This window comes from Muscardinus avellanarius (genome assembly GCF_963383645.1).
Source record: "Muscardinus avellanarius genome assembly, chromosome: 6".
Taxonomy (NCBI): domain Eukaryota; kingdom Metazoa; phylum Chordata; class Mammalia; order Rodentia; family Gliridae; genus Muscardinus; species Muscardinus avellanarius.
In genome coordinates this window covers 13,344,128-13,370,106 of record NC_137791.1, presented here as the reverse complement: position 1 = coordinate 13,370,106, position 25,979 = coordinate 13,344,128, and the positions used below count along the sequence as shown (strand labels likewise).

Sequence of the window (25,979 nt, the reverse complement as noted above, 5' to 3'; positions counted from 1 at the left end):
AAAAATACAACATGTATATTTCTGAATTTTTTTTTTTTTGCAACTTCAATTCACAGCTCTTTTCCTAGGATATAGGTGAGCTTTGACACAAGCAAGAAGTATGTTTGAAAGAGAGAAAGAAGAAATAGGCAGCCAGGAAGAAGCTTTGTGCTTGTCGTTATGACTTGAGTTTTGACTTGGCAGATGTTTGAGGTTATTCTGCTTAACCAACTAACCCACAGTGCCTCCACATCTGCGGTAGCTGAGCTCTTCCCAGACCCCTTTGTCGAGACACTCAGAAGGATTTCAGCCCTTGTCTTGCATGGAAGTCTGTGACACAGCTATCGTCACGTGGCCCTGCGGCTCCTTGACCCTTGCGGGCATCACACGACCATGTTTGAGAAAGGCACTCCCGAGTTCACAACCACACAGCTTTTTCTTAAACGGACCCCTCTCTTTGTACTTATCACTCTAACACTGACTCTTCCATGAAACTCAGGTGTGAAAGTTGAAAAACAATTGAAATTTTTGTATTATTCTTTTCAGTACTGGGGATTGAACCTAGTGGCATTCTACCTCTGAGCAATACCTTCCCCTGGCTCTTTCTGTTTTTTATTGTGAAATAGGTTCTTGCTAAGTTGCTGAGGGTGGTCCCCAACCTGCCATCCTCCTGTTTTAGCTTCCCAGGGGCCAGAATTGCAGGCATGTAGTACACCCATGCCCAGCCTGGAAAACAGTTGTATTGTTCTTTTTCCGTAATTGTTGATAGTCTGGGATGCAGCCCAGTGACAGATAAACATGTGTGAGGTCCTGGGCTCAATCTTCAGCACCCCATAACAAAGCAAACAAGAAAATTATCGTTGGCACTTAGGATAAAGACCAAAATCTATAAGGAAAGACAGATTAAGAAATTCAAAATATTAAAAGTCTTTGACTTTGTCAAGACAGGCAAGAACCATACTCAGATCACACTCAGGGTTATAAGTCAGAAAAAAGATTCAGAGGACAAATGCAGGTGAAATAAAATCCAGACAGACATCCAGGTAGACACACTAACTTCTGATACTGAGATTTTTTTTCCCCCTCATCTTGGCTCTTAGAAGCATATTGCTAACCCTGGCGTGGCAGCGCACACTTGTAATCCCAATATTTGGGAGGCTGAGACAAGAGGATCGCGCAGGTTCAAAGCCAGCCTCAGCTACTAAGTGAGGCTCTCAGCAACTTAGTGAGACCCTGTTTTCAAATAAAATATAAAATAGCCTGGGAGTATAGCCCATAGATAGAAAGCCTCTGGGTTTCATCCCCAGTACCACACACATACATACATACACACACAAATAAAAAAAGGATATCATTTAGTGTGTCTATGTGTCTGCCCCATATCTACCTGGAAAAGATAAAAAGAAAGTTCTTTTTTCATAAGGAGTAGGATCCAAAATACATTGATTTATTGCCTGTATTATCATTGTGTAGTAGAAAACAGGTTGTGTACAGGCAGGACACATATTAATTTGGAAATACTCATTGTGACCTTTGCACGGGTTGGCCTCAGCCTACCACGGTGCATGCTGGGGAGCTGTACTAGTTCCTAAGGCGGCCGTAACAAAGTACCACAGGCCAGGTGACGTAAAACTCTCCATACTTCTCATCTCCCGGTCCTGGGTGCTAGAAGTTGCAAATCGAGGTGGCCGGCAGAGGCGTACTCCCTCTGGGACTCTGCAGAGCATTCTTCCTGGCCTCTCCCTCCGGGGCTCTGCCAGCATCTCCAGCAACTCGGGCATCCCTGGCTCGCAGCAACAGCCCTCCGTCATCCTGTGACATTCTCCCCGTGCGCCTCCATGTGTCCAAGTGCCAATAAAATGATACCAGTTACATGGGTTGGAGCCCACTCAGCGTGGCCTAATCTTAACTCATTTCATCTGCAAGGACCGCTTTTTTTTTTAAAAAACAAACCAACAAGCCGGGCGTGGTGGTGCACGCATGTAATCCCTGTCCTTGGGAGGCAGAGACAGGAGGATCGTGCAGGTTCAAAACCAGCCGCGCTGGCTTAAGGGACCCTGTTTCCAAATAAAAAAGTATAAAATATGTCTGGGAGTGTAGCCCGGAGGTAGAAGGGTTTCCAGGAGCCCCAGTACCACCAAAAAACATAAAAAAATTAAATTTAAATTTAAAAAAACAACAAAAATGTTTCAAGATACTATGGGCTGGGAGTTCAATGTACCAGTTTTTGAAGAGCCACAATCTGACCCACAACAGTGGCCGCCCCTCTGTTTAGAGTCCCTCAGAAAGTTCCCCTGTATTCATCTAATGGACTCACCCTACAAGCCTTTCTCTCTCTCTCTCTCTCTCTCTCTCTCTCTCTCTCTCTCTCTCTCTCTCTCTCTCTCTCTTTTTTTTTTTTTTTTTTTTGCAGGTCTGGGGATGGAACCCAGGGGCATTTGACCTCTGTGCTACGCCCCTGCCCTATTTTTTTTTTATTATTATTCTTTATTTTGAAACTGGGTCTCACTGAGTTGCAGAGGGCCTCACTAAGTAGCTGAGGCTGTCCGCGAACCGTGATCCTCCAGGTCTCAGCCTCCCGAATGCTGGGATTAGAAGCGTGAGCGACCTCGCCCGGCTTCCACTCCTCTCTTTAAGCCCCTATATTTTTCTCCTCTGTAGTATTCTTCCTTGGAAGGGATGACCTTGTATCAAGGTCATTGAGATATCAGAATCTCTTAGTGGGACACCACTTCATCTCCACTCCTGCCACTTCCATCTCTATGTATTTCTCCCCATATATGTCTTTTAATCATCTTTTGGCTGGTTCCCGTTTCCTGCATTTCATTGGTGGTGCATGCTTGTAATCCCAGCATTCGGGAGGCTGAGACAGGAGGATCACAGTTTGCAGACAGCCTCAGCTACTTAGTGAGGCCCTCTGCAACTCAGTGAGACCCTGTCTTAAAGACTAAAAAAAGAGGGCTGGGGATGTCGCTCAGAGGTAGAATGCCCCTGGGTTCCATCCCCAGTACCCCCCACACACACACACACTATATATATATATATATCTCCGTGGATATGTGTCGCAATACAGTCACTATGGAAACTATACTGTCCATTCCTCAAAAGAATTAAAGGTAAAAGAGCTGAAATAAGGTCTCAGAGATATTTACACACCCATGTTCATTAGGAGTATTATTCACAATAGCCAAAGCAGAGAAGCAACCCGAGTGTCCACCGTTAGGCCAGTGGAGAAACGGCATGTGCCACATACATGTGCTCTTGTCCATTTGAGTCGCTGTAACAATTCGACAAGCTGAGTGGGTCATAAACGATCGAAACAGACTTCCCACTGCTCCGGAGGCCGCAAGCCCAGCAGGTTCATCGCCCGCAGAGGGCTGTTTCCCGGTCCTTGGGCCGCCATCTTTCACTGGGTCCTCACGAGGTAGAAAGAGCACAGGAGCTCCGTGGCCAGGCTGTGTGCCCGGGCCGTGTGAAAGGCCCCGTCTCTGGTTATCATAACCCTGGCAGTAGGGATTTCAACACTTGAATCTTGGGGAAGAGACATTTAGGCTTTCAAAACATACTGTGGACTATTAGTCAGCCTTAAAACAGAAGGAAATTCTGGCGTGCTGTAGTATGGAAGAACATTATTAAGGAAATGTGCTAAGTGAAATATTCTAGTCATAAAGAGAAAATGTTGTAGGATTCCTCTTCCATGAGCTCCCTAGGACAGTTAAACTCATAGGGACAGAAGATGGAAGTGCTGGCCACATGTAGGGAGCCGGGGAGAACAGGGAGTTGTTGAATAAATTTAGGGTTTCAGTATTGCAGGATAAGAGGAAGTCCAGTGGAGGGGTGCACACATGTGAATGTACTAGATGTCACTAAACTTACATTGCAAAATGCTTAGGATGGTTTACCTTAGGTTGTCGATATTTTACTGCAATTAAATAAGTGTGTGCATATGTGCATGTGTGGGTCTCTCTTTCACACACACACACACACACACACACACACACACACACACAACCATACTTCTTAGATTTTTTTCCACCACAAACGTTCACTTAACTCATCTTTTCTTAGCATCAACCTCTAATGTTCCCTGAGTTTCTTTCTTCGTGCTGACTGCTAGCTTCTTTTCCCTGAAAAAGCCTTTATTCACCTCATAACATACAAGCTACGGTGCCTTTCTTTCCTTTATTTTTCAAACAAGATTTTTTTTTTTATTACACACAACAGTTACATCTAGCGTCTCCATTCTTCGCCGTTTGCATCTGCTGACTGACCAAAATCACTTCATGTGTTTAGGGTGCAGTGAACTGTGTTGTCCAGTACAGCAGCCACCGGTTGCCTGTAGCTATTGTAACCTCGGTAAAAATGAACGGGGCTGAAATATCAGCAGCACAGTAGCCTCGTGCGGCTAGTGGCGGGGATAGCAGAGAGTGCAGATGCAAAATATCTCTATCTTCTCAGCAAGTTCTGTTGGGGAGACAGCACTTTTCCCTTTCACTTTTAACAAGTTCCCAGATGATGTTGATGTTGCCGAGCATCCAGGAGGAACCCTCTCTCTCTTAGATTCTCACTGAATTTCTCTGATGGTGATCTAACAGTCTCTGAGCTCTCATTTCAGAGCTGAAGTTCTCACTACAGACCTGGCCACAGATCGTATCTGTTTTGTCTTGCGTTCTTGGGGATGTTTTGTTTTGATGTCTCACCGTTACCCCTTGTTCTTCTCTTTGTTGACTTCTCTCAGCTAGTTAACAGAGCCCATTTCCAACTCTGCCTTCATCTTGGGGAATTTTTGTGCCTGCATCATTTAGGCTGCCTCTTAGGTTCGGATGGATAACTCTCAAGTAGACCGCATCATATATATCTAAGGCCACATCTTCAGGTAGTGGATACCCCGCTGCTTTGGACCACTGTAATGCTCAGAAACAAACTGCTGGCTGTCTAGTCTCTCTGGCCAGCACTAGGATGCTTCCCAGGTCTCTGATAATTGTTGCCATTTGTTTCTTTTGGCAGAATTGAGATGCTCCTGTGAAAAGCTCCATAGAAATGTCAGGTATTATGTGTACCTGTGCATTAAATATTCATGGAGGCAGAGAAGCCACCGATGCCAGGCTGAGTAATTTCTTTAATGCCTTCCCTGGAGGTGACCAACTGTTTTATAGACTGAATCTGCCCGATCCTTGTTATGAAGTGCCATGGGGGTGAGACACAGAGAGGCCCATTTTCAGGTTAGGGATGGAGGGGCAGAAAGGTAAGAGAGAGTGACCAGAGTTACCAAAGTTGCCAGGGAACCTGAGCTGTAGCACACGGTTCCCAGGCTGAGCTCCAGCTATTAGAGGATGCTAAACGCCTGGGTTTCATAAAAAGAAATTGCTAAATGGGATTCACCACGTACTTCGCATAATGCATTTCTGTGATGCTTCATAGTAATGAGATAATTACCATGGGCACAGTATTAGAGTATACATATTCTGATAAGTTACAGCTGTAAGAAGTCAGTAATGGCCATTAATCACGCCATGTTCATTCTTTACGAATCTCAGACTAGAAGTGGAGCCACAGAGATCCGGCAAGCCTAAGACAAATGTTATAGTCATCATTTCTACTGCTGAGATGAAGAGTTTATGAATACAATAGGCTCTCCCTAATTTAAACTAATTTGGGGAAACGGCTTCCCAAATTGAGAGAAATCTGAATTGAAGTATAGTAATAAATATATACTGCATGTGATATATTTAAAAATAACAACTGCAATTCGAGCTAGACTATCAAGCTGTTAGTAAATAAACATCCTTGGGGAGTTACTCTAATATATGAGAGGAATTCATAATACATGTATCAATTGTTTATTTAAATTTCAGCCTCTTGAGTCCTTGAGACCCATTTCTGTCTTAAGTAGGTTAAGCATTCCCCTTATAATCTTTATTATACCTATTCTTTTACATGGTAAGCTTTTTTTTTTGTACATAGGGATAAATATCTGGTTGGCCCCTTGCCAAGTTACAGCAAAAGGCAAAATTAACAGGAAGCAAATTAGGTTTTACTATATACTGCATAGAAACAGCAATAGATGAAGTCATTTTTATTTTTTTACTTAGAAATTTGCATATTTTCTCAAAGAACATGTGAAGAGTTTACTTACAGTGATTAAAAAAAAATCCTAGAAGGTCAGGTTTTTTCATCTTCTAACTATATCCAGATTAACCTAGAAAGGCTACAAAATTCTAAGCTAGTGGATCTAAAATGGACTTTAGAGATTTTGTTCAGGGAAAAAGGGCAGCATAGCATAGTCCACTGACCTCCACAGAATGCACAGCTTGGCCAGGATAGTAGTGACCCTAGGGGCCGGGCGTGGTGGTGCACGCTTGTTGTAATCCCAGCGTTTGGGAGGCTGAGACAGGAGGATCGTGGTTCACAGACAGCCTCAGCTACTTAGAAAGGCCCTTTGCAACTCAGTGAGACCCCGTTTCAAAACTAAAAAAGACTAAAAAATAGGGCTGGGAGTGTAGCTTGGAGGTGCAATGCCCCTGGGTTCCCTCCCCAGTATCACCAAAAAAACAGAAGAGACTCCAGGACCCAGGGCCCCTGACTCCGCGTGTATGGTGGGCCCACAAGCCTTCTGCCTCCTCTAGGTGAAACACACAGTAGTGAATAGCCAGGAAAAGGGGGACAGCAACCTAAACCTGGTCCGGTATCTAATTACCCAGACTGACATATTCAAATGCCTCGTGTCATTTAAGGCCATTTATTCAAAATTATTCATGGTGGAGGTGGAGAAGAGCCATGCCCAGCTGTGTAAGTTAGCCAAGACGTGGTTGCCAGGTTGGATACAACCCTGTCCAACAGGTGTTACCCACGACAGGAGCATTTTCCTTTAGAAAAGTAGCTTAGGCTGGGCGTGGTGGCGCACGATTGTAATCCCAGCATTCGGGAGGCTGAGACAGGAGGATCGTGGTTCGTGGACAGCCTCAACTACTTAGTGAGGCCCTTTGCAATTCAGTGAGACCCTGTTTCAAAATAAAGAATAAAAAATAGGGTTGGGGGTGTAGCTTGGAGGTAGAATGCCCCTGGGTTCCACCTTCAGTACTGCAAAAAAAAAAAAAGCAAAAAAAAATTAAAAAGTAGCTTAGGAGTAACAATGAGAACAGCTGATGAGTTGCGTGTTCTTTGAAATCAGAGGCCCCGTGCATCTTTTAAGTCCCGTGCACCCAGCTCAGCACCTGATGTCAAGTGTGTCACAAAAAATAAAACTTTTATGTGACTTGTGTGACTTACACACTTGGTTTCCTGTTATTTTGTTTTTGTTTTGTGAAGATAATTATGATCAAGATACTTGTGCAATTATTCTTTTAAGTGCACCAAAGCCAAGAACCCTTTGCAGCAGCGTGGAAGGAATTCTTACTCTGTGGTGTGAAACGAGGATCTTAGGTACAGGGTAACTGCCTGCCAGCCTCAGCTGCCCATCTGAGTTAACAAAGCCTTCCGGGGTGATCTTGAAAGTAAGCTATTGATTTGAATCCAGACTCCAAAGAGAGGCTCTTAGAGCTAGAACAAACCTTGAAGATCATGTAGTTCAACCCTCTCATTTTATAATTGAGGAAACAGAGGTCCGGAGAGGTTAAGTAACTGCTGCCTGATCACATAATTAAGTTTGTTTAGTTGTCGTGCTTTGGAGAGATTGGAAAATGCCACGTGCATTTTTTTTCTTTTCAAGTTCCTGACATTTTCTGCTGCGTGCACTCAGGGTGTTTTTTTAAATACTGATAACCATGTGAATGCAGACCTCACTGAGTGAGATCTGGCAGCGTGGGCCTCTTCGGTGAAATCTATTACGCTGCTTTGCTTGCTGCCTTTATGAGCTGCCCTTTTTGATTTGTGGTGTTTGATTGGACAAAAGGTAGCAAAATATTCATTGCAGGGAAAAAATAATCCTCCTTTCTTTCCCATTCATATAACTTCAAAAATATCTCTCCAGTCATCATCTATTGTTGCAAAAAATAATTTTTCTTTTTACTTCTGAACTGAGACCAACAATGAAAAAAAAAATCTTATCCCAGGAGAGTTTTCGAGAGCCATAACCATGCACGAGTAGGTAGTTACCGAAAATATTATGCAGACTTAACTGTAGCGCTCTAATGGAAACTGCATAAATAATATCTGGATGGCTAGGTAAGAAAGATAAAACCATCGAAATACATACTTGAGACTCTACGGTTTTACAGTACATTTACAGTTCACCACAGTTTGAACAGAAAGTTGACAAACTCTGGACCTATTATAAGCAAAGTGATTTATCTCAAGGGGCAGTGGGCCGGAGCAGGAAATCCTGGCGCTTGTTTCTTGTTCTCCTCTCGTCTCTGTGCCTCTGCTCGCCCACTGCACATCTCTCTGAAGTCAGGTGGATACACCCTGTAAGGCCACCTCTCCTCAGTTACTGTCCAGAGCTGCTTAAAGCCACAACAGGTTCGCTTCTTCCTGCTCTGAGGTTCCATTTATGGTTAAGACATTACAGCGTGAATGTGAGGTTGGTTTTCAATTTTGGAGACAGACACTTTTTATAATTAAAAATGTTATTAAGCTCTGGATCCAGAAGTAATTGCTGAACTACTTGCTTCAAGACCAAGTCTGTGTCCTGTTGATTTCTAACATGATTTATAGGATGGTTTGAGCCATTTCCCCGGTCAGCTGTGCAGGTATGACATGAGATCATGCTATGGCCTCCATTGTCTTCCCCCACATCTTAGGTTGCTGTCCTAATCTCTGGTACTTCAGAACATGACTGTATTTCAAGATGGGGCCATTTTATGGTACAATAAACCAGTTAAAGTGGCTGGTTCATTGTACCATTGGCTGGTTCTTACCCGATATGACCTCTGTCCTTAGAGGAAGAGGACATACAGAGAGACACCAGGAATGTGAGGTCACCAAGGCCAGGTCATGAGAGGACCCAGGGAGAGCAAGCCATCTGCAGGCCGCGGGGAGCAGTCTCAGTAGAAACCAACCCACCAACCCCTTGATCTGAGACTCTCACCTCAGGAGATACATTGACATTATTTTTATCCACTTTCCATCAATGACAAATACCCAAGATAAAACAACTTTGAGACAGGAAGCCTTATTTTGTTTCTGGGTTTCAGAGGTATGGAGCTACGGTCCCTTTGGCCCTGTTGCCTTGGATCTGTGTGACACAGTATGTCACAGTGAGAGCCTAGCCAGGAAGAAAGAGAGAAGGTAAAGAAGGGGCCGGCTTCCCACAATCCCCTTCAAGGCCACGCCCCCATGACCTTACTTCTTCCCACCAGGCTCCACCTCTTAAAGGTTCCACCACCTCCCAATAGCACCACAGGTTGCCGACCCATGGGCCTTTGGGGGACACTCCAGAACCAAGCTATCACAGCCCTAGCAAACCAGTTCAGATCACTGCAAATATTTTATTGTTTGTAATCAGTTATAGCCTTCTTTGCTTTTTGTTGTTGTTGTTGTTGTTGTTGTTGTTGTTGTTGTTGTTGTTGTTTTACTGTTCCAATCAGTATAAGGGAAACTTGATTGAGATCCCAGGCAGGAGGCCACCCTTTTGGGGAAGGAGCAGCCAGCACAGGAACTTTCTTTGACCTTCTTCCTGGGACTGAAGTTGTTGATGTGACATCCTCTCTGGTGGCAGGTAAAAGCACAGACTGCAGTCAGGCATATGCTGGTGGCAAATCATCTTGTTCCAGTTGTACTTCTGGGCAAGCTGCCACAGGGACAGCTCAATGAAGGACCGAGTACAGGGTGGACTCTTTCTGGATGTGTAGTCTGAGAGAACACGGCCGTCTTCCAGCTGTTTGCCTGTAAAAACTCAGGTGCTGCTGGTCAGGTGGGATGCCTTCCTTGTCTTGAATTTGGGCTTTGACATTCTTGATGATGTCGCTGGGTTCAACCTCAAGGGTGATGGTCTTGCCCATCAGGGTCTTTACAAAGACCTGCATCTCTGCGTCTGCACCACCTGTGCCACCAGCTCAGTTATAACCAAGCTTCCTAACATGGCGCCAGCACTCCATCACCCACAGGGCTCTTGTTTTCTGCAGGCTCCTTTTTCAGCCCAACACTCTTGCTCAAACCAACAAGGACCTGAGGTTCTGCTGGTATATACTTCTTTCTTCTCTGGCTAAAGTCTGAGCCTCCTCTTCCAGCACCATCTTCCCCTGACAATGAGTCCCTTAGACCTTAGCTTGCACTCCTTCCCTCCTGTGAGCTGCAAGAGGTGGCCTCATTGTAATCCCAAAGTCCGGGCACCTACTACAAATGGCACTGTTCCTCCTCCTCTTCTTTCCTCCCCCACCTCATCCTGAAGGCTCTTGAGGCCAAAGTCTGACTTTTATTAATTAGACTGTCCCTACCTGCTCCACAACCAGCACCCAGTAGGTGTTCAATGAGTTGGATTAAATCAGAACAAATCTGTGCAAGATATTCTTTTTAAATAGGTATTAAGTAGTCAGGCATGGTGGTGCATGCTTGTAATCCCAGCATTTGGGAGGCTGAAACAAAAGGATCACAGGTTCATGGCCAGCCTCAGGTACTTAGTGAGACCCTCTGCAACTTCGTGAGACCCTGTTTCAATAAAGAATAGCTCAGAGGCACAATGTCCCCAGGTTCAATCCCTAGCACTACACATACACAAAAAATAGTTACTAAGTACCTAGCCTTATATAAGGCACTGAGAGGTTTAAATCAAATGGTTTATTTTATTAGCTTGCTAGGATTCCCATAACAGAGCACCATAAAGGGGGCGGCTCATACAACTGAAGTGTCTTCCTGCACAGATCCAGAGGCTCAAATCCAAGATCAAGGTGTTGGCAGGATTGGTTTCTTCTGAGGCCTTCCCATGGCCTAAGTGTCCCCCAGAATTCACATGTTGAAACTTCACTGGAATGTGGTAGTATTAAGAGATGAGGCTTGTCATGGGTGCTTTGCCTCATGAACGGCATTAGGGCCAAATAAGAGGGCTGGAGGAAACTAGTTTGGGCCCATACCTTTTGTTCTTTTGCCACGTGGGGACAATCGGGTGGTGCCGTCTATGATGAACAAGGCTTCACTCAACACTGGCCCTGCCAGCCCTGAGATCTTAGCTATCCCAGCCTTCAAACCTATGAGAAATAAGTGTCTGTTCTTTCTAAATGGCATGGTCTTTGTTATTTTGTTATAGCGGCACACATGAACTAAGACTGGCCCCTCTTCTTGGCTGGCAGATGGTCGTCTTCTGTCTGTGTTCTCACTGGTCTTCCCTCTCTGACTGCCTATAGCCTATGCTTTTTTTCTGTAAGGACATCTGTCAGATTAGGGCCCACCCTAATAACCTCATTTTAACTTTAGTATCTCATTGAAGAGTTTGTCTCTGAATGTAGTCACATTCTAAGATACCAGAGCTTAGGACTTCCAACTTGTGGGTGGTTTCACAGGTCGGAGTGGCTCTCACATTCGAAAGCCACCACCCGCAAGAGGAAACAGCCAGTCCTCGGTGGACCCAGGACACCTAGTAGTCACGTGTCCGGTTCCCACTAGAAGATGATGCTTGGGACACAAAGGTGTTTTGCCGCTGTCGCTGCTCACGGAGTCTAAGGACAGGAGGTTTCTATGGGACACAGTGAAATCTTGTCGTCTTTGGGCTTCAAGCCAGTCATAGAGGATGTAGGCTCCCGCATCTCAAAGGGTAATAAAGGTTCCACCCAGGCTCAGCCTTGGTCACTCGGTACAGATAATTGAAATCACTGCCCACAGAAGTCGGAGCGAGGTTGTGGGGAAGCGGCTGTGTAAATGACTCCGACTGTTGCTATAACAACAGTACCTCTGTGTAATTTCTTTTGAAAAATGAATTTCAGCCGGTGGGATGGAGCTGAGCAGCTTCCCCCACTGATGAAACCCCTGCCGACAGGTTCAGAACGCTGCTGTTTATGGACTGGGCGCGGGCTGCAAACCACTGCCTGGGTGAAAATTCGCAGAGCAGGTTAAATGACCTTCATGTCTGCCTGCATGCGAGGATGTGCCCGCTACACGTGGGCATCTTTATCCTCCCTAGGGTGACTCATCCTGGAAAGAAAAATCCCCTTGTCCTGCCTTGTTTCCTATTTGTGAACAAAGTTAGCATAAAGACTTGTAAATAATAGTAACCCCCTTGCTGGGAAGAAAAGAGGTGAGCCCCTCAGCCTTCAGCTTCGGACTCAAAGCCTGCTAGGAAATGGAGACTTAGGAGTCGATGCTGTCTATAAATAAGAAAGATGGTGTTTGCTTGCTTACTGAGGTGTGTGTGTGTGTGTGTGTGTGTGTGTGTGTGTGTGTGTGTGAGAGAGAGAGAGAGAGAGAGAGAGAGAGAGAGAGAGAGAGAGAGAGAATGATCTTCCAGGAGGCAGCTCTCAGCTGTCTGGGGTTGCTGCCTGTACTCTCTACGACTCACAAGCAAGGGCAGTGTCTGACCTCTCTGAAAACTGGAAGCTTTTTATAGACGAGGAAGTCTGATTTCATTACTCTTGTTTCCCAAAGGGAGATAAACATGTGCCGGGATTGTATTCCAAAGCGGCGTCACATCTGGACGCTGCTGGCTGTTTGCATCTGCCGAGCCGGTGCAGGACATCAGAGACGGGGCTGTAAACGGTCTCCCTTTGAGAAGGGGCTGAAAGCCCAAGTGCACATTTCTCATTGAAAAGAAGGGACGTTTTGAGTAAACACTGAAATAAAAATATTCCTGATTCCTGCCCCAGGGAGAGGAAATTGCTGGGGCTCCCTGAAGCATTTCTCCTTTCTGTCTTCCTCCACTCAGAAAACAGATGGGCGACTCCTGTTCCTGCTAACGGTGCCTGAACCCTCTCAGGTCTGCTGGCTGGTGTGCTGTCCCCTGTGTGAATGATCCCAATAAGACCTGCTCTTTTCGCTTGCCCTCTACCCTCCCTTGCGGTTTTCCCTTCTTCCTCTCCTACCTCCTTCTCCATAGTTTCTTTATGGCGCGGAATAGAATCCCATTAGGAATTTCAGCAGCACAAGTCATGTACACACGCGTGTTTGAATAGAAAATGTATGCCTGACTTCCAGTGGGAGATTCAGGAGGGATTCCTAGGGAAATTGTTTCACGTCCTTAAAAATAAACAGGCTGTGTGTGTTTGCCTCTATGAAAAGACAGAACACTTCGGGGTTCAGACTGTGGGATTCTGACAGCAAGTGCCGGTCTCTGTGGGGCTTTTACTAACACTGACGCTGGGTGTGCACATCGGCTCCCAGATGAAGCGTTCGGGACGGCAGCCGTCATCGCCGTGGGACACGCGTGAAATCTGCAGGGTTAACATCTTTCCTCGGAGAGGATCAGGACGCTCTTCTGTGAATCAGGCAGATCTGACTCAAAGACACGAGCGCGTCCTCTTTAGAGCATCATGACACGGGTTCTAAAACACTTTCCCAGAATTTCTATGCAAAATTAGAAGTTTGAGACAGAAGTCATCTGATGCAAGCTAGCAGAGGAGGTGTGAACACGGATCTGAGAGGAAGACAAACCTGGGTAGGGCCTGCTGTGGGCCATAGGGTAAAGGACTCCTTTCTGAACTCATTTCTTGTCCTTTATAGGTTATTGTGAGAATTACCACACACCGCTTCCTGGCATGCGGTGAGTTTCAGCTAATAAGACTAGTTATGCGACTAGTTACTATTTCTCAGCATAACAGTAACATCTTCAAACATTGACTAAGCCGGGAATCGATTTCTCTGATTAAAAAAAAACAAACTCCAAAGTTGACAGTACTCTACAGAAAACTATGTGAGAAGAGATTTGAAAATTAAATCTTAACCCAAGCGTGGTGGCTCATGCTTGTAGTCCCAGCATTTGGAAGGCTGAGACAGGAGGATCGCGGTTCGAGGACAGCCTCAGCTACTACTTTAGGGAGGCCATTTGCAACTCAGTGAGACCGTGTTTCAAAGTTAAAAAAATTTTAAAAAAATATGCCTGGAGGGATGTATCTCGGAGGTAGAATGCCCCTGGGTTCCATCCCTAGTACCACAAAAAAAATAAATAAATCAAATCTTGAGAGTATTTGAGAAGATGAGATGGGAGGGTTGCAGATTGAAGCCAGCCTCAGCATCTTGGTGAACTTGACAGCAACCTTGCAAGACTCTGTTTCAAAATCAAAACTAAAATAGGGCTGAGGATGTAGTTCAGAAAGATAGAACTTCCAGGGAACCGTGCCTAGTAACACACACACACACACACACACACACACACACACACACACACTCATATACCCTTCACCTTTGTTGAGACGCCAACCCTGGTTTTAATGAGCAGTTGATCATTTTGTTAATACAGCAACTTGAGCTGCATGTTTTGTGAGAAACTTTCTAACTTCACATATCAAGAATAGACGCAATTCAAGTGACTTGCGATGAAAATATAATTTATTCATTCAACTGGGAGGAAGCCAAGAGCCTGCGTGAACAGTCGTGTGTTTGGAAATTTGGCGATTTGAGGGGATCTCAAGACTTGGGCTTTCTATATGTCTGCCATCACTCCTGATGTTTTACGACTGGTGCCCAGCATTGTTCTGCATTCCACTGCTACTTATCACATGTTTAAGTATAATTAAAGGATAAAACCAGAGACCAAAAGATTGCAAATGTTTTTAAAGAGTAACAAATAAAAGCTTGCTCTCAAACTTCAGAGCTGGATTTGGAGGAGCGTCTGTAATTCTTAACTTTATTATTTTTTCTTTTTTTCTTTTTGTGGTACTGGGGATGGAACCCAGGGGCATTCTACCTCCAAGCTACACCCCCAGCCCTATTTTTTTATTTTTTTTTATTTTTTTATTTTTTTATTTTATTTTATTTTTTTATTTTTTTATTTATTTATTATTATTATTATTTTTTTTGGTGGTACTGGGGTTCCTGGAAGCCCTTCTACCTCCGGGCTACACTCCCAGACCTATTTTTACATTTTTATTTGGAAACAGGGTCTCTTCAGCCAGTATGGCTGGCTTCGATCCTGCGTGATCCTCCTGTCTCTGCCTCCCAAGCGCAGGGATTACAAGCGTGCGCCACCACGCCCGGCAAGTAGTCTGTTCTTAAGAACTGGTTGACCCTGCAACCTCTGACACAGTACTGGCACATAGCACTCACACACCCCAACCCACTGAATGAAAGCAAAGGTCAGTATATAACGGGCAGGGAGACATGGTCTAGGATCTTACTGTCTTCAGAGAAACATAAAATATTAAAGACCTCATGTTTTTGTGGAAAGCAATGTGGAAATCTTGCAGTCTTCTGTAGAATTTAGGATCCTCTAAGGTTTGAAAAATCCCAGCCTAGATCATCATCTCACAGTTCTGTTGATGAGATGCCCCAGAGGATCACCAGTAAACTCAGGAACATTCCACATTGACTTTGGGTTTATATTTTTATTTTTGTTATAAAAAAAAAGCCACCAATTTCAAAATGTCACAATCCAGCAGAATTATCAGTCCAGATCAGAATGCCTGTGTCCCATTCTTCCCTGCACACACACACACACACACACACACACACACACACACACACCCCTGTGACTACTAAATCAGAAATTATGGAGGCAGGACCAAGATATCTACATTTTAAACAGTTTCCCAGGTAACTAGCCCCATTAAAGTTGGAAAATCGCTAAAGAGAATCGAATGTCTAAATAAACCTCAGAAGATCTTTTGTAAGAGTGCTTATCTCTAGAAGATGGTTCTGGAAGTGTTTTGCACACTGTTCCTAGTCTACTAATGAAAATATCTAACACATGAGCAGTCTGGGTCACTCGTCAAATACCTCAAATAAGCAAGGCAGATTCATCTGTGTGTCCCTCGGCTTATGATCTGCTGGTAGATGGAAAGCAAATAACCATGTGAAAATTGATTCCAGTGAATCATTTTCTAGTTTGACCAGAACAGATCAAAATGACCAAAATGTTCTCTGCGCGCCTCTGAATTATCTATAGCATCTGCAGCTTAGAGTGGAAGTCGTCTTCAAGTCCTGAAGGAGTCGTGCCTGTAACAGTTGGTGAAGGAGGAGGTGCTGTATGGGTGAAAACCATTGGAAGCCCTTGTTTGGAAATGCAAAGTTCAGCTATGAGAAGATCCAGCATTGGGAGGTTCACATACGTGGGAAAACATGTGACCCTAATAATGGCATTTAAGAAAACTGAACTTCTGTGTCCGTTTGCTTTTTTTACACAGCGCTTTATATGTTCTCTAGTGGTTCCCAACATGGATTCTCTGCACCCGGAGGGTCCTCCGCAATATTAAGGAGGACATGGTCTGTTGCCAGGATTTTAAAATATCCAGAAGAACTTTAGATTTTCTCTGAAAGTGCTATACAACCAAACGTCTTCAAGTGGCTGCTTTGAGGATCAATGACGTGAGCCCAGTGTGGATATTTGAGAGCTCTATTTAACATTTACCCACTCGCTCATGAAGGAAAAGGAAAATTACTTCCTGGTGCGATAGGTATTCAGACACCATGGACGCACACAGATTCACTTACCCAAGATCGGGAGTCCTGGGAAGGGCTTTTAGGAAAGGCTGTGCAGAAGGAGACATCTAAACTAAACCGTGAAGGACAAATGGTCAGGTGAAGAAGTTAGAAAAGGCTACAGTATATGCAAATGTTTGGAGAGGAAATAAATGAACACAGAATGCTCTGGGAACTACACATAATTAAGTACAGTCATGAACTGCACAATGATACCTCCATCTGCAATGAACCGCACACGCCTCAGTGGTCCCAAAAGATCTTATGCCCCGGGTCACATTGCAGCCATTTCCATTAAAGTACACTGTGCAAAATTAGCATCACCAGGGAGCATCAGCGAAATCAACCGAAGGTGCAATTCTCAGACTTATCCCACTCTTAAGTGACACGTGACTGTGTAACTGAACTTGGGGAGTTGATTGGTGTTGGAGGAAAAGTAGCGGAAGGCTTAGAGGTAGGGGTGAGGAATGACGCTGCTTTGAGGGAGGGAAGGGGCTCCAGAGTCAGATCTGAGCTTGAATTTGAACCTGGGTTTGGTCCCCTGTCTCTGATGCCAGTTCTGAAACCTCAGACACACCACTAAATCTCACTATGCCTCGAGTTCCTGCTCTGTAAGGTGGTACTAATAAAACTTCCCTTTCCTTTTAGGATCATTAGGAATAGGAGACCAGGAATATGATGGTTTATACCAATGTCTTCCTCCTGTGGGTCTTTATTATTGACAAACACTGTCTTTATTTCCAAGCTCAGTGACCAATTGCATGTAAAATCAAGGACAGGGCAAGAGAGATGTTCTGAACTTGCTAGCACTGCTAAGAGTCTGAAAAAAGAAAAGATCTCTTCATCATAGACATTCTGGCCCCAGGACACCTCAAGAACCTGCCACGCAGGAGCAGTACCCCACTGGCCAGCAGAGGCCTGTGAATCTTAGCCACGGCTGCATCCACACCTGTCCCTCCTGCTTCCTCCTGGCCTGGCCCAGAGATTTTCCAGGAAGATAATATATGATCTTGCACAAAAGTGCTTTGTAACTCCAAAGGTACAACTGTTTTTATTACTTTCAATCTGAGTGCACACACGCGCACACACACACACACACACACACACACACACACACACACACACTACAGTTTCACAGGAACACAAGTCATCAGACCACACTGTAGACAAGAGACTTGCGCCAGAGCCATTAAAGAGGAGGAATTGTCTCCTCCAGAGTAATTGACATCTGATAGCCCATGTTGTCACAAGTCTCAGATAAACAGTGCACTTCTGCTCTGGGTACCACGGCTCCCCGTGATGGGTGAAAACATTTATATGTAATAATGGTAATGCAGGAGGGAGGGAACAGTGCTCAGCAAAGAGTTTCTGTGATTTTTTTTTCCATGAGGGTGCAGTCGTAAGAGGCTTCCAGCATTGCGAGGCGGGCAGGAGGGCCGGGGACTTGCTGAGATGGGCTATTTGGGCTGAGACTCTGAACAGGGTCTTTCAGGTGGGGGAGTCACCAGGCCATTTCCCTGTGCGCATCCGCCATCCGCATGCCCCCTGAGCAGGCTGCTTGAGAGTTAATCAGCCTTCGCAAACACACAGCCAGTTCAGTGCTTTTCTTCCCACTCTCCTTCTATCTCCCCTGAGGGACATAAAGAGAGAATTAGACTCTCAGACCACCTTTCTATATCACAAAGGATGTTGAGACAGACAGGATGATGGGAATATCGTTCTGCTATTTTGGACATACTAAAACAAAGCAAAACATAAAAACCCGTAGCATCGCATCGGCAGCTTTGTCTTATATTCTAAAATGTTGATGCATAAAATACATATATATCAAGATTTGGGTTAAAAGGGGCTAGTGGCAGAGAACGTGAGGCCTGCAGGGAGAAGTCTTTCCTCAGCAGCTCTGTTCAGGTGGTGTGCTGGAAATGTATTTGATTTGAACCTCAACCAGCCAGCTTCTGCTGTTGTACAATCTAGGACATGAATGCATTAGCACTTGGACTTGGGCATGAATTGCAAATTTGATTTTTGTTGTTCATATTGGAAAAAAAAAGCACACCAGATGCTTTGGAAACATTAGGGTTTTGCCAGCCAGGGGACAGAAATATTAGCATTCTACCTATTTGTATCGTGAAGATCCAGGAAGCATCCTAAGTCAGCTGTAGTAGTAGTATTTTTCTTGCCAGATTTTAAAAACAGTAAAACGAAGGCTTAGTGGGTGCTTACTAAGTACCAGATGTGAAGCTATGTGCTTTTGACATTATTGCCTTTAAGGTCATCTTCTCAGTAACTCTGTGAGCTAGGTGTGATTAACTCATATTGAAGAGAAGGAAATCAAAGCTTAGGTCATTCAAGTTTGTAAAAATCCAATCACTCGGCTGGGTGTGGTGGCGCACGCTTGTAAGCCCAGTACTTGGGAGGCCGAGACAGGAGGATGTGCGGGTTCGAAGCCAGCCTCAGCTACTTAGTAAAGCTCTCAGCAACTTAGTGAGACCCTGTTTCCAAATAAAATATAAACTAGGTCTGGGAGTGAGACCCCTGGCTTCCATCCCCAGCACCACAAAAAAAATTTAGTCATTTATCTGGTATTCATTGAGTGTCAACTGTGAGATGCTGGGGACCCAGAAGTAAACAGAGCAAGGTACCTGCCTTCCTGTGCAGAGTGTCACCACCGCCATTTATGAAGTACCAAGCAACATTTGCACACGTTACCTGTCAGGCAGGCGAGGGGGGCATTGAGCCCGGCACTCTGACCCCAGAGTCCGGCTCCCACTCTCTGATACTGCACTCAGCTGCTGCACCTGCCCCGCTCCTCAGAAGCAAAACCTGAGGCTCCCAGCCAGACCTTGGTACGTGGTCTCAGTCACCACCATTTTATTATAGGGGAACTAGCGAAATGTCTTTATTTCTCTGTCCTGCCCTACCTATCGGTGACCTAGAACAGAAATGTGGGCCTGTGTTCTCTAAAATAAAGTCAGGCTCACTGTGAAGACAGCTGCTTATTTTTGAAGCTTAGAGTCACTTCAGGAGGTGCCCCCGAGCCCCCTTTCCTTCAGGTCCCACAGCTGTGATATGGAACTTGCTGCTGTGTTTGGAGCTACGTGCGTTCCGGCGTCTGCTGTATCTGTGATCTGAAACATGGCTTTCGGCTTGTTCCATAAATAACATCATTTTCTAGCAGTGTCTATCTAATATGATGAATTGAACCCAAATTTTCTTTGAAGTCAAATTCCAGTGTATTCCAGTTAGGACCCTGTTGTCAGTAGCTCAGAATCCTCTACCAAGTGAGTACAGACAGGGTCTGGTATAATTAAAAATATAAGATTTAAGCAGGGCCTGGTGGTACGTACCTCTAGTCTCAAGACTTGGGGGACTGAGACAGGAGGATCCCCGGTTTGAGGACAGCCTCAGCAACTTAGCAAGCCCCTCAGCGATTTAGTGAGACCCTATTTCAAAATAAAAAGTAAAGAGGGGTGGGGGTTTCTTTTAGAAGTAGAATGTTCCTGGGTTCAATTTTAGCACCGAAAGAAATAAATTTAAAAATACACACACACACACACACACACACACACACACACACACAGCACTTTTGCACAAGATCATGATTTAGGAACAAGGATTAGACTGGATTTTTATTCAAGAATCCTTTCTATTCTGCTTACTTTAAAAAAAAGGAATTCTCTACTTTTGAGAAGGCACAGTGCAGTAAAATGGTTCTTCTTAAAATCAGTTTGCCATACGTGCGGCTCCTTCAGAACTTGATAGCTCCATGTGTGGGTGTGAAAGGCTGGGGTTGGGGAACCCTAGTCTTCTCTCACATGGCTTTTGGTAAGACACAGTGTCTTTGCCAAGGGTAGGGATGTACAGGGGAAAGGACGCCTCTGCCTTCTCCCTCCCACCCTGCTTCATTCTGCCTTCCCCTGGAACCCCTTCTGATGCAGCCTCGGCTCCCCATCCTCACTGAGCGAGCATCCCCCGGTACTCGCTATAGGCCATGCTCCTTTACCAGAGCGGCATGCCCTGGCCCTTCCTGGCAGAAAGGGAGGCAGTTCACAGATGAGTCAAGTTGAAAATGAATAAACCCACAGAGTTAGCAAGACCCTTCTTAACTGGACTTCTTACACAAGTCTGGGTAAGTAAATCACATCCCCTAGGGTAAGAAACAGGTCACTCTCATGACCAGGAATGTATGGTCTCCAAAGCCACCATTAGGGGGTTACCTCCTGCTCTAAGTCAGACTCTCCTCTCGTAGCCCCTGTGTCTTGGACAATAGAATAAGAACTCCATTTGCAATTATTTATTAACCACTGTTAGGAACTTGGTCACTGGGTGCAGCACTGTGGATATACAATAAGCAATCAGCCACAGACCTTACCTTCCTGGAGCTCACTAAAAGACGCTTAAGTTGCTGCCTCAGTATGACGAGCTCGGTGATGGAGAACTATTGATTGCTTGGAAAATCTTACTGTGGTATATTCATCCCAGAACAGGCGGCATCTAGCGTGATTAGGGTAAAGAAGGGGTGCAAAAAAGAAAGGTCTTCCTACACTTAGCAAGGGAAATCTGAGGTCTGACCTGAAAAATAAATAGCTATTAACCAAGCAAAGGGGAGAGGGAAGAGAAGGCACACAGTTCCAAGAAATAAAAACAACAGGAATAATGCCCTGGAGGTAGAAGTACATTTAAATAAACGAAAGGGTTTCTGTAAAGTTGGTAGCAAGTGTAACACTAGGGGAGGGAGTGGGTTTGGGAGATGAGCCATTGACACTGGAATAGAGAGGCGGAAAGGAGTAGGGGACGAGGAACGTGATGGTTTACGCCAAGGTCTTCCGCGCTGACCAGAGGAGCTTAGAAAGATGAGCAGCAGCCGGGCGGTTTATCCCGAGTCAGGCAGGACGTTAGTCCAAACACAGCGGAAATTATTTCAGAGTTTTAAATGGGAAGGATAATTATTTCAGTCAGCATCCTCATTGCTGTGACCCAAAATACCTGACAACCACAACTCAGAGGAAGATTCATTTGCTCACAGTTCTGGAGATTTGGGGGTTCAGCCCATGGTAGGCCAGGTGTGAGGAGACCAGGACACAGTGGCAGGAAGCAGAGAGAGAAGAACACAAGGATTCTGCTGTCACGTCACAGAGGCCAGAGCAGAGAGCGCGCGAGAAGGGCACCATGGATGACATATCTGTAATCCCCGAGGCCACCACCCGGGGACTCTCCTCCCCCAGTCACACGCCACTGGCCTCTGTCACCACCCAGTAAATCCATTACAATTATTTATCCCTGATGAGATTAGGACTGTTGTAACTCACTGTATCCCTTCTGAACATAATATACGAGTCCTTCAGGGGACCTTCTGTACCCAGTGACAAATATATATGTTATATATATATACAGTCATACACACACATATATAACATATATATTGTACACACACACATATATTTTGTACATACACACATATTTTGTACATATGCACATATTTTGTACATACACACACATATATTTTAAAGGTGGCAATATAGGAAACAAATTAAGGGAGAACAAAATGATGACTAAAAGAATAAATGGATGGATGAGTGAAGACTAGACACAGGCCAGTTAAGAGGCCACTTCCGCCAGGCCTGGTGGTTCACGCTTGTAATTCCAGCATTCAGGAGGCTTGAGACCGTAGGATCGCGGTTCGAGGACAGCCTCAGCTATTACTTAGTGAGGCCCTCCACAACTTACTGAGGCCCTGTTTCAAATTAAAGAATAAAAATTAGGGAAGGAGGTGTAGCTCGGAGGCCGAATGCCCCTGGGTTCCATCCCCAGACCTGAAAAAAAATAGAAGGCCACATCCACAACCCACCAAGAGACCGGGGCCTCTGGCCTAAGAGTGGCAGTGTGGATGGACCTGAGTGGGCAGAGAAGAGTGATTGGAGACATGGGAGGCTCAAGTTTCTGTCTTGGGTAACTGGGTAGATACTGGGATGAGAAACATTGGTAAGGATCGGGTTTGAGTAATACGTGATAATGGGCACAGTGTTGAAACATAATGAGGTTTCACTGATGGAAGCAGGGGAACTCAGCAGGGAAGATCGGGCTGGGTACGTGTTGGGGCCCCGAGATCATGGCCAAAGCGTAGTGATAGGTGGGATCATCTAGGGAAATATGGGGGTTGAGGGGAAGGAAACATCAGAAAGCTTAAGCCAAAGCCTTGAAGAATCCAATCATGTAGGACAGCAGAAATACAGACGCGATTCAGGAAGAGCCGATGGGGAGAAAAGAAGAAATCCCAGAGTTTAAGTAAGGGAGGCCAATGGGACCGGGTTTGTAGAAGCGAGCTATATCACATGGTCCTGAAAGCGAGGCAAAACAAAAACTGAAAGGGAGTTTGGGGTGTGTTCAATGTTAACCTTCAGTTGTGTCCTATTCAGTAAATGGGTTAAATTCCATACCCTTAGAGAACAGTTTAATTCTTGTTGATTTAATTCTCTGATGTCCTGAATTAATGGGTGGCAAGATTTTAAGATCGATATTAACCTGTTTCTCAAGGACGGTACATTTTAGTCTAAGTCTTCTGCCTTGCATAATCGCTTGGAAAATGATAACAAATGAGTCTCTCCTATGATCTTTTGTTCCCCACCCTCCGTGGTTTGTATCTCTTAGCCTTCCAAGCTCTGAGTTTAGAGAAAATCCTTCTCCCATACAATCTGAACTTCCGCCTTGCCCGTTTTGAAATGAGAGGCCCCACTGCTTTCCCCCTGCGTTCTAAAGCATTTAAAAGTTCGTTTGCACATCGTGGTGCTCAGTGAGACATGACTTGGAGATTTAGTCACTCTCTCTCCTGTTCCTTTCCCAGCTACAAGAGACCGTGAAAAGGAAATTGGAAGGAGCCCGATCGCCTCTCAATGGAGACCAGCAGAACGGTGCTTGCGACGGGAGTTTTTCCCCGACCAGCAAGCGGATCCGCAAGGACATTCCGGCAGGGATGGACGCCATCAATAACTTGCCCAACAGCATGCCGCTGCCTTCTGCCTCTCCTCTTCACAAACTTGACCTGAAGCCTTCTTTGCCCTTGCAGAACAGCGCAGCTCACACGCCTGGGCTGCTAGAGGATCTGAGTAAGAATGGCAGGCTCCCTGAGATTAAACTGCCCGTCAACGGCTGCGGCGAGCTGGAAGAGGAGAGCTTCGCCATCTTACAGAGTAAGGACCTCAAGCAGGAGCCGCTGGATGACCCTACTTGCATCGACACATCAGAGACATCTCTTTCTAATCAGAACAAATTGTTCTCAGACATTAACCTGAACGACCAGGAGTGGCAAGAACTCATAGACGAACTGGCCAACACCGTTCCTGAGGATGACATACAGGACCTATTCAACGAAGACTTTGAGGAGAAGAAGGAGCCAGAATTCTCCCAGGTGGCCACGGAGACCCCGCTCTCCCAAGAGAGCGCCAGTGTGAAGAGTGACCCCTCTCACTCTCCCTTTGCACATGTCTCCATGGGGTCTCCCCAGGCCAGGCCCTCATCCTCGGGGCCCCCGTTTTCCGCCGTCTCCACGGTTACTAGCTTACCTTCTGTGGCCAACACTCCCGCAGCTCCGAACCCTGCCAACTCACCAGCAAACTGTGCGGTGCAGTCCCCTCAGACTCCAAACCAGGTCCACACTCCAGGCCAGGGCCCGCCTCGGCCCGGCAATGGCTATCTCCTGACTCCATCCACAGTGACAGTGGCCGGTTCTGGGTCGGGCCCCGTGGCTGTGCCCAGCTCTGACATGTCTCCCGCAGAGCAGCTCAAACAGATGGCCGCCCAGCAGCAACAGAGGGCCAAACTCATGCAACAGAAGCAGCAGCAGCAGCAACAGCAACATTCAAACCAGACTTCCAGTTGGTCTCCCTTGGGCCCGCCATCCAGTCCCTATGGAACAGCTTTTCCTGCAGAAAAACCAAATAGCCCAATGATGTACCCCCAAGCCTTTAACAACCAAAACCCGATCGTGCCTCCGATGGCAAACAACCTGCAGAAGACGACAGTGAATAACTACCTCCCTCAGAATCACATGAACATGATCAGTCAGCAGCCAAATAACTTGGGTACAAACTCCATGAACAAACAGCACAATCTTCTCACTTACGGCAACACGAAACCTCTGACCCATTTTAATGCAGACTTGAGTCAGAGAATGACACCACCAATGACCAACCCCAACAAAAACCCCCTGATGCCCTACATTCAGCAGCAGCAGCCGCCGCCCCAGCAGGCACCACAGCAGCCGCCACCGCCACAGCAGCAGCAGCAGCAGCAGCCACAGCCTCCACAGCTGCAGGCTCCCAGGGCGCACCTGAGCGAGGACCAGAAACGCATGCTCCTCATGAAGCAGAAAGGTGTAATGAACCAGCCCATGGCTTACGCTGCACTTCCGTCTCACAGTCAGGTAGGTGTGGAGGGGAGGCGCGCTTTGAGCGGTTCTCAGGTGTGGCGGCGTCTCAGGCTGTCGCCGAGTGTCAGCCGGAGCGGGGTCTGATTACCTGCAGAAAGCATCCCGATACGTCCTCCTGTAGCGACCGCACTTGGTTGTTTTTTACATTTCTTCTGGAAAAGGTTGGCCGGTAAACTTTCTTATATTCAAATGCTTAGGAATGAGCCGGGCGTGGTGGCGCATGCTTGTAATCCCAGCATTCGGGAGGCTAAGACAGGAGGATCGCGGTTTGCAGACAGTCTCAGATATTTAGTGAGGTCCTCTGCAACGCAATGAGACTCTGTTTCAAAATAAAGAATAGAAAATAGGGCTGGGGGTATAGCTCAGAGGCAGAATGTCCCTGGGCTCCATCCCCAGTACTGAAAAAAAAAAAAAAAAAGCCTAGGTATGGAATCTTTAATTTCCATCTGCAGAAAATAACCCCCCCAAAAAAAAATCACATAATATTCTCACTCAAGGAGAAGGAAGGTACAGAGGTCACTTGATCAAATAGGGTACCACCTCTGCAGCCTCTCTACCAGGTCACTCGTTTCTAGACACAGGGTGTCAGGAAAGCAGGGGTGTTGAGGACTATCTATAAGCCTTTTACAAGGTCCCGAGCAACCTTCGATTATCTTACTGAATTGTGAATAGTGGGAAATTTTAATTCTGGATGTTCAGATGTGCGAAGGTTTTGTTGTATTTTCATAGTGAAGTGGAGGCTAGATTTTGGAAGAGCCACCAGCATGCAGATGTTTGCTGCTGGAATGGCAGCAGAGCGGTGTCAATCTTGTAGTTACTTGGGGGTACTGTGAGCCCTGCCCAACCCATAGCTCTGTTGCAGGAACAGTTGATGGTGATTGTATGTTAGTGCTATATTAAAATGAAGCTCCTCTTCCCCTCTGTCTTTCTTCGTGATGTCCTAGTTTGATGGTGTGATGTGTGATAGGGCTGTTTGTCATGTATGGTTAAAAAAAAAAAATGTGGCCACAGGTTGGGGAGCCAGTACTCAACAAGCATTTGGTTTTCCTCATAGACCCCGTAGCCAGAGCTTCTTTAATTT

At 45.7% G+C, this 25,979-nt stretch overlaps 1 protein-coding gene across 1 annotated transcript in view; it reads left to right on the top strand.

Annotated features, from left to right (window-relative positions):
* Positions 1-25,979, top strand: part of MAML3 (mastermind like transcriptional coactivator 3) — a gene marked incomplete at both ends in the record, with an annotated part of 458,992 nt that overhangs the window by 257,393 nt on the left and 175,620 nt on the right. The window contains one exon of the mRNA XM_080696980.1: positions 23,315-24,892. Coding sequence (XP_080553106.1) covers positions 23,315-24,892 — 1,578 coding nt within the window. The remainder of the gene's footprint in view (positions 1-23,314; positions 24,893-25,979) is intronic.